The sequence below is a fragment of the Hyperolius riggenbachi genome, chromosome 5 (assembly GCF_040937935.1).
Source record: "Hyperolius riggenbachi isolate aHypRig1 chromosome 5, aHypRig1.pri, whole genome shotgun sequence".
NCBI classification, from domain to species: domain Eukaryota; kingdom Metazoa; phylum Chordata; class Amphibia; order Anura; family Hyperoliidae; genus Hyperolius; species Hyperolius riggenbachi.
In genome coordinates, this window is record NC_090650.1 from 305,300,397 (window position 1) to 305,315,711 (window position 15,315).

Here is a 15,315-nt window from a genome sequence, read left to right on the forward strand (position 1 = left end):
GAATCGAGCAGCAGAAACGAACCGTGTATTCCTAGCATTACACTTTCTAATGTCTCCAGTCACAGAAGTGGGGGACTGTCTCAGATGAGGACAGCATAAACAAATACTAGTGCCCATCCCATGCATGTACATCTGAGCAGGCAGCGTGCACCAAACAGTAACTGCACCATGTGTCAACTGTGGACACACGTTAGGTGCCAGATGAGGTCATTTGTTTGCATAATGCTGGGTACACACAATGCGGTTTTTCCATCAATTTTCCATCCCATCGATTTCCAATTCAATTCTGTTATCTTTTCTTATCTATTTCCATTCACTTCTATGAGAAATCAATCAGAATAACGATCGAAAATAAGATTGGACATGTTGGAATTTATCTATCGAAACATCTAACACAAAATTGTATGGTGTGTACCTAGCAGTACACAGCATCTGTATGCCACTCCCTGAGTCAGCTTCAGCTGAACTATGTGGCAAGCATATCATTCGGCTGTGTTTTGGTCCAAAGGCTGAGTTCACACATAAATCTGTACAGTTCCGTTCCAGTCCTGTCCTGTCAGTTTTCTATCTGTTTTACCAGACAGGAATGGAACTGTACACTTTTTATATGTGAACCCAGCCATAGAAAACAGATACAAAACTGACAGGACTAGAACGGAACTGTACAGATTTATGAGTCAACCCAGCCATAGAAAACTGACGCAAAACTGATGCAAACTTATTAAAACTGACATGACTGAAATGGAACTGTACACCTTTCATGTGTGAACCCGAGATAGCTGGTGTGGGATGTTAGATAGCTGGTGAGAATTTTATTGCAGTCTGTGGCTGTGAATGCAGGATTCCTTTACTTCCTGTGGTATGAATGAGCACAGGAAGCAAGAGGAATTCCACACATGCAGATAGTAATAGAATCTCCAAAAGGATTGCAACACTTTTCCACTCTGTTCTAAACTAAAAAAAAGTCTGGCAGGAATTTGTTTAATAAGGCACTGAATAGAATACTATCTGTTGCATCTTCTATATTGTGGAAGGCTTTTGCTGGCAGGTTGCTGATTGTGAATCTGTACTGTATCTTTCCACTGAGCCAGCATGGCACAAGCTGGGATCTGGCAGTGTTGTCTGTAGAGTAAAACAAACAATGCCTTCCAGCTAGATGGCTGTGGGGCTGTGTAACATGCATAAAAGAACTTCTGATGTAAGCTATTTTACATTCAGAACACAGCAGCACTGAATGCAGACAAGCTCTCACTATTCCTGGTAGGTGTACAGCTTGCTAAGGATGACATCACAGTTACAATTTTATCTTCAAGCTGAACTGCAGGAATTTATTTTCAAGTTTAAAGAGAACCCGTGCCGGCGTTATTTTGTTATATAAAAAAAAAAAAACACATAGTACTTGATCCGGGAGGCAAGCCAGATCAGGTCGCCCAACCCCCTGAAGCCTGTAATGGCTTACTTTCTATTTCAGTGGTCACGACACTGCATACAGATCTCTGTGCTTTCATCCAAGAAGCACAGAGCTCAGAAAGGCGGGGAACGGATGGGGATAGGCGGCGAAGGGCCATTGAGAGTAGTTCCTGATGCCCAGAGTGGGCATTTTGCAGGAGTGCCTCTCATGCAAGGGGCACCCCTTTCCCTTAAAGAGAAACTCTGACCAAAAATTGAACTTTATCCCAATCAGTAGCTGATACCCCCTTTTACATGAGAAATGTAATCCTTTTCACAAACAGACCATCAGGGGGCGCTGTATGACTGATATTGTGGTGAAACCTCTCCCACAAGAAACCCCTCCCACAAGAAAAGTACGTACTTTTTTGGCAGTTTCCTGTCTGTGAACCTTGCTGCATTGTGGGAAATAGCTGTTACAGCTGTTTCCAACTGCCAAAAACCATGCAGCAGCTACATCACCTGCCAACACTAAAATGTTCACTGGAGTACCTCTTTACGATAGCTGACAAGCTGCATGTCTGCAAATTCGGGGGGGGGGGGGGGGGTGGCGCAGCGCAGGGGGTCTGAGAGCAGCACGGAGGGGCCACAGAGGCATGACATAGAGCAGGGAACATGTGTCCTATATGCCTCCCTGTATCCGCCTCGGGTACACTTTAACTTCTTCAGGACCACGTCACGCACGCACGCATAATGTCTTTCCCCAGTGTACATGGCTCCTGAGGTATGATAGGACCAGGAGCGGGACAACAGCCATGGCCGTCACAACAGTAGCTACGTGGCTAGGGGTCCTACGTGGCTCTGAATACATTCACTGCTCTTTTATTTATTTTATTTTTTTCTGTGTGTTTTGTTCCTTCACCCTGTGTCAGCCAGGCACCTTTATTTAAGTTGGTGAAGATTAGTAACGGTGGCAAACATCGGGAAACGGTCCTAGAGAATCATCGGCTGAGATGTCCCTGCTTTTGGGCTTCTCTCCCCACTCCTCTGATAAACAGGCAGGGGCGTAGCAATAGGGGTTGCAGAGGTAGCGACCGCATCGGGGCCCTTCGGCCAGAGGGTTCCCGAAGGGCCCTCCCTCAACTTCAATATAAGCTCTCTATTGGTCCTGTGCTCATAATAATCACTTCTATATATATTTTGAATAGTGGTAATCATTAACAAACTGTTCCCCATCCCCTTTTTGCACCTCTGACACTGTAGTTGCCATTGGCAGGCTTTGGTGCGCCATATCAATTGTTATGTATAGAGTGCTGGGGGGGGGGGGGGGGGGGCAGATTGTAAAACTTGCCCACAGATCCTTAGCTACGCCACTGTAAACAGGTGCTTATGCTCCACATAACTGACCTCCTCTCTCACTTTTGTCAAATCTACTACAGATCCACGTTGTCAGTGTCCACCACCTACAAGTAACATCAGCAGCAGTGCCAGCTCCACTCTGGTGCAACCGCTGGCTGCAGGCTCTATACAGCACACTGAGGCCTATTTCACACTGAGGTGCTTCTCTGCAGCATTTCAGCGCTTAGCTGATTGCCGGTGATGTCAACAGCTGTTTTGCGCACAGACGCTTCATTAGGACAACACATACAATTTAAAATGCAGTATCTGTATATCTGATTACTGCATTTCAAATTGTATGTGTTGTTGTATCTGTCTATGCCATGTGTACCACAAATAATTCCAATTATGGCTCTTGCTGTACTTGGCGAAATAAAACTGATTCTGATTCTGAAGTGCCGTTGCGCAAAACAGTGCTGGAAATCATCACTCATCATCATCTGTAAGTGCATGTTTAATGTGCATGTACTTTTTTGCATTGCGATTTTCAATGCCATTTAAATGAAGTGTTTCAGGATGTGTTCCTCTCCTTACAATAGTTATGAGTCTTGATTCAGAGGAGGCGCTGCTTCTGGCTTGCTATAGCCATAACTGGGAGTTGTTGCACCTTCTATTTACTATTGGATATATGTATAGATGGTTTACACTGGGAGGGGATAATTGCCAAAACATTATAAGGTATCCCCCAGTGTTTTGAACCATGTGGCACTGCTCAGAGTGTGAAAAAAAATAAATAAAGAATATAATAAAGTACTAAAAATAAACAGTAGGCAATAACTGATGTGCGGTGCTGAAGAAGGTTTGCCAAAAGCAACACAGACTGACCAGCAATATAAAGGCAGCTTCTTCATGCTCAAGCCAAATGCTTTAACATATGGAGTAAATTAATTAGCTCACCAGTATTAAAAGCTTTAAATTAGCAATGGAATAAACTGGTAAAGTGTGTCTGTGTGGGTTTCCTCCAGGCACTCTGGTTTCCTCTCACACCCCCATAACATACAGATAAGTTAATTGGCTTCCCCCTAAATTGGCCCTAGATTACAATAAATACACAATACATACATAGACATACGACTATGGTAGGGATTAGATTGTGAGCTCCTCTGAGGGACAGTTATTGACAAGACTATATTCTCTGTACAGCGCTGCGGAAGATGTTGGCGCTATATAAATACTAAATAATAATAATAATAATAATATGGACTGAGGACTGCATATAAGAGGCAAAGGCCCCTAAGGTTGACAGTATTGCAGCATAACTTACGCCCTCCAGTCCTGGAAATACTCAGTAAGGGCTGGAACCCACAAGAGCGTTTTTTTGAGCATTTTGGCAGCGCTGCGATACGCTAGCGTTTTGCCAAAACGCTCAGCTGATGTTAATGGATGGGGCAACTTCCACAGGAGCGTTTGCGTTTACCAGAAACGCAAACGCAGGACCTGCAGCATTTTGGGAGCGTTAGCGCTTCAATGTAAAGTATTGAAACGCTAGCAGAAACGCTCAGCAAAACCTAAACTGAGCGGTTTTGGTAGCGTTTTGCGGTTCAGCACACTGTAACAAAATTTAAAAATAATTCACAGGACCAATCAGGATAAAAACGCGAAACGCAAAACGCTACACAACCGCTGAGCAAAAAAATACACTGTTGCAAAACGCGACCGAAAACGTGCATGAATCCGCTTGCAAACCGCTCAGACACAACGCTAGCGGTTGCGTTTTGCGTTTGCGGTTTTCAGTGGGTTCCAGGCCTTAAACAGGCCCACTATGTTCAGTTATTCTATCCATATCTGTATACATTAAGTATGAAATAATAATATTTCTTATGATTCTGTGTACCATTGTTGGGACATCCATGAGTGTAATATATATTTACTTATACTGAGAGAATATATAGAAACCAACCTTTAGAAACAGGAAACTCAAAAACCATCTTCCTGCATTTTCCTGGACAACACAGCAACAGGAAGTTAGGGGAACATGGCAGAGGTTTACAATATTCAGAGTGCTTGCGTTTTGCCAGCCATAAGATCATTGCCAGGTATATGCAACTCGTGGTATGCCATCATTACTGATGCAGTCAGACTCGTGAATGCCAAAGCAATAACTTCTGAATTTTACATGGATTTCTGCTTCTGCTACATTTAGTTAAAAGTTTAAAGCTAAAGGATTTACAAGCACACTAAACTACACATAACATGTAGTCAGGAAAGACGAGTGCGTTCTGCAATTGTCTGTCCTGTGCACTCTGTACTTTAGTGGATAGGCCCTTATTCTAAGCTGTCCCAAACAACTCATTTTCAGCTGGACTTACACATAACAGACCAGCTTTTGGCATTCAAAAAACAAAGACAAAACGTCTACCCCCATACCCTCCACCTACTTACTGTTGGTTGCCAGGATTTGGGCTTTAACCATTTATCACTCCTCCCCTTACTTTTTCCATCTCTCCTACATTGCTGCCAGCCTTTATAGAAGGAGCATAATGTGTGTAACAAACAGTGCTTCAGCCTGATGATGTGTATTAATTTTTAATAGAAAAGCAAACAAAAAGGACAGAAGGAATACATCTTTGTGCCTCTGGAACAATGTGGTAATTTAATCCAGGCTGGAAACACTCCTGCACTCTCACTCGCTAAACATTAACGGGAAGCTCATTAGTGAAATGGACAGTTACAAACTGCAATGACTCTCACATCTGCAGCAAAGGAGATGTTAGCAGGTACTTTATAATACAAAGATCAGTATTCAGTTAACACAAAAACATTTTTTTAATGTTATTTACGGGTGCCTTCACACTGAGGGCTGGTTTCCACTGGAAGCCTATGACAGCCGATCGCGTCATTGGCTGGCTGGGGGGAGGGAAGGAGGGAGCAGGGGAATCCTCTTTAATAAACCCCTATGTCCCGCTGTCCCTGTGTAGCTGGGTCCGTGCTTTTTGCTACTGCGCATGTGCACAGCGCGGACCCAGCTTCACAGAGACAGGACAGGGATGGGGCCAGGGAGCCGGGCGGGCGCGTGAGCGGGCAGCTGGGTGTGCGGCAGGTGCACGCGTATCCGCAGTAAGAAGCGGCGGGCGGAGGCGAGAAACACAGACCCTAGAGCCCGTTTTTAAACAGGCTTGGGTCTGCTAGTAATAAATAAATCAAAAATGTTATTAAAAAAAAAAAAAATTTACATAAACAAAAATAAACGCGAGGGGATGATCAGAGCCCACCAACAGAGAGCTCTGTTGGTGGGGAGAAAAGGGTAGGGGGAATCACTTGTGTGCTGTGTTGTGCGGCCCTGCAGCTTAGCCTTAAAGCTGCAGTGGCCAATTTAGTGAAAATTGCCCCGGCCAAATTAGGCAGGTGGATAAATTTGGGCACCACAAAAAAAGAAATGAAATAAATATTTAGTAGATCCTCCTTTTGCAGAAATTACAGCCTCTAAATGTGTGTATTGTGTAAATGTGTACAGCATCTTTGTATGCAACATCTTGCAAAGATTTTTATCTGATGGGAAGTTCAGCTCAATAAAATAGACTGTGTAGAGTATGGCTCTCATACTACATGGAAGGGGGCAAAATTGGTCTGTGATCTTTCATTTTCCAAAAACTTTTATCTCAAGTGTGTATGTAGCCTTACTGTAAAATCCAATGAGAGTCTGGATTCTGGTTGGAGGTATTTTGGACCATTCCTCTTTACAAAACATCTCAAGTTCATTCAGGTTTGATGGCTTCCGAGCATGGACAGCTCTCTTTAACTCACACCACAGATTTTCAATTATTCAGGTCTGGGGACTGAAATGGCCATTCCAAAACGTTGTACTTGTTCCTCTGCATGAATGCCTTAGTGGATTTTGAGCAGTGTTTAGGGTTGTTGTATTGTTGAAAGATCCAGCCCTGGCGCAGCTTCAGCTTTGCCACTGATTCCTGGACATTGGTCTCCAGAATCTGCTGATACTGAGTAGAATCCATGCGTCCCTCAACTTTGACAAGATTCCCAGTCTCTGCACTGGCCACTCAGCCCCACAGCATGATGGAACCCCCACCATATTTTACTGTAGGTAGCAGGTGGTTTTCTTGGAATGCTGTGTTGTTTTTCCTCCATGCATAACGCCCATTGTTATGCCCAAATAAATCAATTTTAGTTTAATCAGTCCACAGCACATTATTCCAAAATGAAGCTGGCTTGTCCAAATGTGCTTTAGCATACCTCAATCAGATCTGTTTTTGCTGTGGGCGGAGAAAAGGCTTCCTCTGCATCACTCTCGCATGCAGCATCTTCTTGTGTAAGATGCGGTTTGTGCGCTGTGCGTTCAGCAAAGGGTTGCCTGTACCATTTTGGGGGCGTTTTTGCTATAACGAAAAGTATAGGAAGAGTGCTAAACGCACACAAAACCGCTTTATGCGGCGATTGCGTTTCACGTTTTTTAGAATAAATACATTGTATTTATTCTTTTCTGGGTCAAAGAGTTCACTTGCGTCAGGGAGTGAATTACAAAACAACTCTGGAAAAGCGCTTTTACCAGAAACACAGCGCGCAGTGGAGCACCGGGAGGGGGGAAAAATAGCGCACAAAAACGTAAACCACTTGCATTTGCGTCTTTGATTTTAGGTGTGAATGAGGCCTGAGAGACACAGAATCAGCAGGAGAGTCAGGCAACTCATATTATTTTCAAAGGTAAAATGAATATCCTTCTCAGTTTAGGTTCCCTTTAAACCCCACCCCCCTTTCTGAAGCCTAACTTTAAGTGTCCCGTCCCTACCCCTGCCACAAATAACCTAAATACAAAATACGATAAATTTAAAAAATGATACATTTCAAAAATTATAACTTTCAAAATGGTTTGCTTTAAAATGATGATTTTCAAAAACAAAAAAATTCTGCTTTTGACTCCGAATAGCCAATATTTGCATTAGCACCTATGGCTGCGCCCAAATTCTCCATTAGCTGCAGGTGCTCAAATTTCCTGCCTTGGATCAGTGGAGGCAAGGGGAGAGGTAAATATCCATTTGGGTCATTTTTTTTTTTTTACCTCAGGTACACTTTAACCTCCTTGCCGGTTATCCCGAGCTTAGTTTGGGGTAACCTGCGCAGGAGGATATCTCAGGCCCCGCTGGGCCGATTTGCATAATTTTTTTTGTTACAAGCAGCTAGCACTTTGCTAGCTGCTTGTAACTTCCGATCGCCGCCGATCCGCCGCAATCCGCCGCGCCGAGTCGCTCCCCCCCGCCCCAGACCCCTGCGCTGCCTGGCCAATCAGTGCCAGGCAGCACTGAGGGGCGGATCGGGATTCCCTATGACATCCCAAAGTCCATGACGTCGGTGACGTCATCCCGCCCCGTCGCCATGGCGACCGGGGAAGCCCTGCAGGAAATCCCGTTCTCAACGGTATTTCCTGCATACTCTGATCGCCGAAGGCGATCGGAGTGGGTGGGGGGATGCCGCCGCTCAGCGGCTATCATGTAGCAAGCCCTGGGCTCGCTACATGATTTAAAAAAAAATAAAAATAAAAAAAAGTGCGGCGCTGCCTCCTTGCCGGATTTTTTAGACCAGCAAGGAGGTTAACCACTTCCTGCAAAACTTACATTTTAAAACGTCCCATTTTAGCACTTTTTTGTGCAAATAAGATGTTTTAGAAGCATCCATGTTGCAGTAGCAGATATCCAATTACACCCGTGGGTGCCGTGGAGGGAACACAATGTATGTAAGTATTGTCTATGGAGATGCATACACACATCCAATTTGGTTTGGCTAATCATTTACCAATTTTATCACTTCCATGCAGTATGAAAGCCAACAGATTTTGAATACTATGAACAGATTGCGTAGGCAATCTCTCATACCACATGGAAGTGGTAAAATTGGCCAATCATTGGCCAATCAAAATTGCATGAGTGTACAAGGCTTTAGGATTATATTAGGATACCAGTGGGTGAGTTAAGGCTAGGCTTACAGTGGGTCATTGCAAAAGCAATGCGTTGTTCAGAGAGCAGCCACTACAGTGCGGTCTAACAGAGTGCGGTATCACAACGAACTGTGAACCTAACCTTAGGTAGGCAATAGCTTAAGGTCAGGCACCAGCTAAGGAGGATTAAAGGTGGCCATGCACTCGTCGATTTCTCCTGTAAGTATCCAGCCAATTCGATCACTCTGGTGGAATTGGCTAGAAATAGATGCATCAATCAGTTCGATCAATCATTCCACTGATTGTAAGCCAAAATCGATCAAATAGATTGATCAGACCAAACAAAAAATGTAGGCTGTGGGTCGAGAGCTGAGAGCGGTGGCAGATTGACGTCCCAAAGCGTTGCACTGGATCAAACAGTGCAATGCTGCGAATCGATAGATTTTTAATAGGTTTCATTAAATTGAAACTCTTTTCCTAGTGTGTGGTGCATCTGACAGGAATCTGATGGTTGAATCTGGTGGCAATCTATAAGTGTATGGCCACCTGCACATTAGCTTTTGGTTAAGACCACCTAAGGTACCTAAGATAAGCTATCCATAAGAACTAGCCACCTTCTAAGGCCTGGAACCCACTACAAATCGCAAATTGCTATCGCAATCGCTAGCGTTTTTAATGAGCGTTTTGTAAATGATTTTATTAACTTTTTCTGGCGATTTTGGTAGCGATTTTAAAGAGTGTAAGCTTTTTGCCAGCAATTGTGTTGCAATTTGCGATTAGCGCTTTTAATTCTGATTCATCCTTTCAATTAATTTTCTTTTTTTTTTTTACAGAGTGCAGTAATTTAAAAACGCTAGCAAATCGCTCTGTGTAGGTTTTGACGAGCGATTACGCCAGCGTTTTTAATACTTTACATTGCAGAAATGCTAACGCTCAAAAATGCTGCATGTCCTGCGCTTGTGATTTTGCTAATCGCAATCGCTCCAGTGGAATTTGGCTCATCCATTAACATTAGCTGAGTGTTTGGGGAAATCGCTAGCGTTTTGAAAACCTCCCTAAACGCTCAAAATATCGCTCTAGTGGGTTCCAGCCCTAAAGGGGGTTTAACCTGACAAGGTAGATTATTGAACTCTCAAAACAACAGCTCTGGGGAAAGGACCTCCATTATACCTCATGTATAACGGACTTCCATTATACTTCATGCATAACTGACATTCACACCAGCTGTGATACCCCTAGCACAGCTGTTGAAGTCACAGTAGGCTTTCCTGTGAACTCCTTATTCTCCAGCTATGAAGTAGTGACAGTAGTATGAGATGTGACAGGTGCACACCTCACTGATAATACAGCTAGCAGAGAAGAGATACCTGAACACATGTTCTGAGCTCCAGATCTTCATGTCTTTATGTCAGAGTAGGCAGGCTCTCTATTGTGCAAAGAGGAGTAGTGATGTCAGCAGCAGCTCAGTGTGGAGGATGCTCTCATTAGTGTGGCCGGGCTCCTCAGCGGACAGAACACGGTACCGTAACTGGACAAAGCACACGGCATCTCTGTAAGAAGAGGTAATGGCCACCCGGTCTTCAGTGCGGCCAATCAATGGATGCTGTAGCTGAGAATCCCTGGCTCTGATGCTCACTGGGTACCGGGATGTACAAAAAAGAAGACATCCCCGCATACCTCTAGACGTGCACAATCCTTTTTAATGCATAACCTCTCTGGGCTTTTCAGAAATGCTACAGACTGCTCATCTACATTGGCAGTGATTTAATTAGGTTCTTCTTACAGAATTACAGGTCATCTTGTAAACTGCATAATACAACTACCTGCTGTTAAATTCTCTGGTCAGGCAAAAAAAAAATGTATGTGCCCCCCAGTCCACACAAAAGTATTTTCCTCGATCTATGCAGGCACCTAGTTGCTGTTTTTGAAGATCCGTCATTAGCTTAGGCCCAGTTCACACTGGTGTTAAGAAATAGTTTGTTTGCAGATTGGAAACGAACGGATCCCCTTACGGATGCAAACGGATCCAATGTTAACCTATGGATCCATTCACGCCTGTCTGCTCGAATGGATCCGTTCCGCTTGATCCGTTAAACGGACCGCAACTTTGGTTCTGCAGCAATTTTCCCGACCGTTGATCGCGAACGGATTCTGAAGCCCTGCATTGGGGGCAATGAGAAATCAAACCATTTTAAATATGAAAATCTACTTTTGGGGTGGGGATCTGGGGAGGAATGTGCGGAAACAGAACAAAAGGCATAGCTCCCAACTGTCCCTCTTTCGGAGGGACAGTCCCTCTTTGGGAGCCCTGTTCCTCTGTCCCTGTTTCCTCCTCATTTGTCCCTCTTTCAGGACATTGTCCCTCTTTCTATGTTAATATATATATTTTTCTACTAAAAAATGTGTTTGATTGACTCTAAACTTTATTACCATCCTTTAAATTGATATATTACTTAATTTTAAAATGTTAAAATAAAGGAAAATGAGCCAGGATAGAAAGGACCAGTGTGGTTTGAATTATAAAAACATATTTTTCTTATGAAATCTTTATTGCATGCGTAACTAGGGGGTGTGATGGGGGCGTGATTAGGGGTGTGGCTTAAGTGTCCCTCTTTCTCGTCTCAAAAAGTTGGGAGGTATGCAAAAGCAGCTGAACGTTAATGTAGTGGCAACGGATCCGACCGACCAGTGATCAGATCCATTTTAACAGATCTGTTTGGCACAACTGCAAATGCGAACCGGGCCTAATCCTACCTATTAAGACCACAGGTGTCTGCGTCCACCTGCATCTGTTTGTGCCGCGCTGCGGAGGTACAGGGCTGCGTGGTGTACCCAGAGGTCCGCGATTCTGCACAGTACGGCAGAAGGCACTGTGCACAAACTAACAACCATTAATAAATGGGCTTAATGGCAAGCGTCAAATAAATCACTCATAAAATACCTGATCGGCGTTTAGACATTGATCATTTGATTGAATCTGCTAGAAATGGATGCCGCAAATGATGCCCAATTGATTCTTGTCTGAAATCAATAAATTCAGTCAATCAGCAGCGGGTCAGGAGCTTGTCGCTAGCAGCGTTCAATTTCGGCCTGACTGCAGCAGAGCTACACTCACCTGTCTACTGGTGTTTCCTCTCTCCACGGCTGGGCGCTCCTCCTTGTCTCAAGCTGCAGACCCCCCCAGCCTGCTGGTTTCCCAAGTTATGATATACAACCCTGTATCAGGAACCAGGCTTGGTTTCACAGAAAAAGTACTCTTTACCTTACACGGTATGTTTTTGGAGATGCTGGAAATTTGGGTGGCCGCCAGCGGCCGAAGTTTGGGCGTTGCCATAGGCAACCATTGAAATATCGATAATGAGGGGAAATTTTGGAGCCCGTGGCACCCGTTGGGGCTGCCTGCAATGCAATATATAGCTACAAGTAGCATGCGCTTGTTGCGGCTCCCAAAGTTTTTGCGCGGGGGGGGGGGGGGGGATTCATGTATTAGTCGTGGTGGTTAGGTGGTGGTTAAGGTTAGCCATGAGGTGTGGGTAAGATTAGCTGTAGGGAAGGTGGTTAGGTTAGCAGTGGGGGGGTTAAGGTTAGCATCGGTAGTAGGAGGGTTCCTTGTAACAATAGGGATGTTTGGCTGTTGTAAAATATTGGTATTTATTAGATATTTTTCTATTGTTCTCTTTCACTGTAACAGTAGAATATCGGTATATTTGCCAATATTCTACTACCAGCTTTTCGCGCCGCCCACACTTTTGGGCACCCTTTTTCCATTAAACGCGTTTTTGCCATTTGGGAGCTTTAAAGTGGATCCGAGATGAACTTTTACTCATTGCATAATTGTGTTCCTTTCCTATTGTTTATAGGGCATTCCTCAAGCCAAATCCTTTTTTGTTTTAAAACTCTAATTCCCTATAAACTGAACAAGCCTCGCCCACAAGTTTTCAGAGAGCCTTGGCAGTAGCAAGGGCTCATGGAAGCACAGTCTGAGCAGGAGGAGGGGGAGGTATTACTAGCCATAGATTTCAGAGGCAGAGAGGAGGAAGGGGGATTAGGTTTTTTTTTTCAGAGTCTGAGTGCTGTGTGTAATGTTTACAAACAACATGGCTGCTGTCATTGTATCACAGGAAGAAATAATCCTATTCTATTGAAGCTGTGTTCAGCTACATTTGCTGTGTAAACTATCTAAACTTTAGATAAGATGTATAGACAAGTTACTTGTTATAGTTAGTTTTTCATCTCGGATCCCTTTAAGCAATACAGTTAGCAGCAGCTAGACTAACAATAATAATTTCACAATAACCAGGTTTTCTGGTTAAAAAAAAAAAAAAAGTCATAATACTGTAAGAAAGGGTTTGTGATTTCATTTGAAAGGTGTTTGCCAAGTTTTGTGCATTGAGCAATTAATGGTATAGCACCATCTACTGGCCAATGGCGTGTGCACAACTGTAGGGAATCTAGGGATATCAACTTTACAATGTGTTACATCAGTGCCAGTTATCCACGCTCCCTCTTACCGCATCATAGATAAGACTTGCCTTCTCTTCACAGAGAAAGGATACCAATACAAGGAATACCGATGTATTTATACTACTCCGCCTCCTGGATTATTAGGCTGGTGAAGCTGTGTGCCTGGCTGTCTGATGGAATAAATACTGCTTAAAATTTAAATTTTGTTAAAAAGTCTGTTCGGAATTGCCTTTTTAATACAATCTGCATCCAGCTAGGATAGTTTAAAAGGAACAGTAAGCTTAATCAGTTATTGCAGCCTTAGCAACAGTGAACTGTGCATTCTATCAAGGGTATAAGAGTTGATGCTACAAGCAGGGGCAAACCCAGGATTGTCAAGGGGGGTGTTCCTAAAAGTTCTCCTTCATCCACACACAACACAGTATAATAATATGGTAGGACATCATGCTGGGTACACGTAATGCAATTTCCCGTCCAACTGGCAGGATCTGACAATTATATCCGACATGTCTGATCTGCTCCCGATCGACAAGATCAATCAGGAGTAGTTTAGATACAGATAATAATGAGGACAGCCAACATTGCTATTGAAGTGGAAAGTCAAGCATTCACATAGCAGGGGAACAGGGCTGTGCTCATATCTAGCTCTGTGCTCTGTTAAGTTCCCCAGAGCTGCTCCATGCTATGTACACACGCTGCTGCTACATCCAAAGTCAACTGTAGCAGGGAAAGAAAGGGGGTAGTGCTGTGAGCTGCAGGATACCTGCAGATATGCTGGTGTCTCGACTTGTGCCTGTCCCCAGACACTGCACCAGCCCTGGCCTGAGGGAGGATTCTGGGCAGCTGTAATCCCCCCATGCGTTTGCCTATAACTAGCTTGTCTCCGAGTTCCACATTTTGCTGCAGCTGTAATTAGCTGCACAGGGCTGGAGGATAAGGATTTGTAACTGAGGGCTGGAACCCACTAAGGGCATGTTTCCACTACACGCAGATTCTGGATGCAGAAAAACTCCAATGAATGCCTCTGTGCCTACTTCCACTAAATATGATTTTTCTGATGCAGATTTCCCATAGACATTCATTGGAGTCAGTTTTCAGCATCCAGAATCCACGTGTAGTAGAAATAGGCCCTAAAGCGATTTTTTTTAGCGTTTAGGGAGCAATTCAAAATGCTAGCGATTTCCCTAAATGCTCAGCTAATGTTAATGGATGAGCCAAATTCCACTGCAGCGATTGCGATTACCAAAATTGCAAACGCAGGTATTTTTTGAGTGTTAGCAATTGTGTTAGTGTTTCTACAATGTAAAGTATATAAACGCTGGCGTAATTGCTCATGAATTGCTATACATAGCGATTTGATAGCGTTTTTAAATTACTGCACACTGCAAAAACTACTGCAAAAAATAAAATTAAATGAAAGGACCAATCAGAATTAAAAACGCTAATTGCAAATTGCTACACAATCACTGTCAAAAAGCTTACTTTTTAAAATCGCTACTAAAATCGCCAGAAAACGTTCATGAAATCTCTTACAAATCGCTCATTAAAAACGCTAGCGATTGAAATTAGCGATAGCGCTTTGTAGTGGGTTCCAGGCCTCATATCCATTCAGGATATAATCCACTGACTGGTACTCTTGTCTGCCTGATTAGGGCTGGAACCCACTAGAGCGTTTTTTTGAGTGTTTAGGGATCGCTTTAAATGGCCAACAATTTCCCCACACGCTCTGCCAATGTAAATGGCTGTAACATGTTCCACCATAGCGATTGCGATTAGCAAAATCACAATCGCTGGATACACAGCATTTTGTGAACGTTTGCGCTCCAACATAAAGTATATACGCACTGGCAAATCGCTCATGAATCGCTACACATAGCAATTTGTGTGTAATTTTAAATAACTGCAAACTGTAAAAAAAAGTATAATAATTTAAAAGGACCAATCAGAATTAAAATCGCTAATTGCAAATTGCTATCACAATCGCTGGCAAAAAGCTAACACTTTAAAATCGCTACCAAAATCGCCTGGAAAACACTAATGAAATTGCTTACAAAACTCTAGTTGAAAAACACTAGCAATTGTGATAGCGATTTGCAACTTGTAGTGGGTTTTTTATCATGCTACATGACACTTTGGGTACTCAGTCATTAAATCTATAAGCTGCAATTCTTACATTC

At 43.4% G+C, this 15,315-nt stretch overlaps 1 protein-coding gene across 3 annotated transcripts in view; it reads right to left on the bottom strand.

Annotated features, from left to right (window-relative positions):
• Nucleotides 1-10,306, bottom strand: part of PRELID3A (PRELI domain containing 3A) — a 30,752-nt gene extending 20,446 nt beyond the window's left edge. For 2 of the 3 annotated variants that reach the window (XM_068234700.1, XM_068234701.1), the window contains exon 1: nt 10,042-10,306. In XM_068234700.1, the coding sequence (XP_068090801.1) occupies nt 10,042-10,073 (32 nt within the window). In that variant the 5' untranslated portion in view covers nt 10,074-10,306. Of the gene's footprint in view, nt 1-1,813; nt 1,871-10,041 lie in introns of those variants that run through there. The other variant, XM_068234702.1, reaches the window with a different exon arrangement.
• Nucleotides 10,307-15,315: the final 5,009 nt, after the last annotated feature.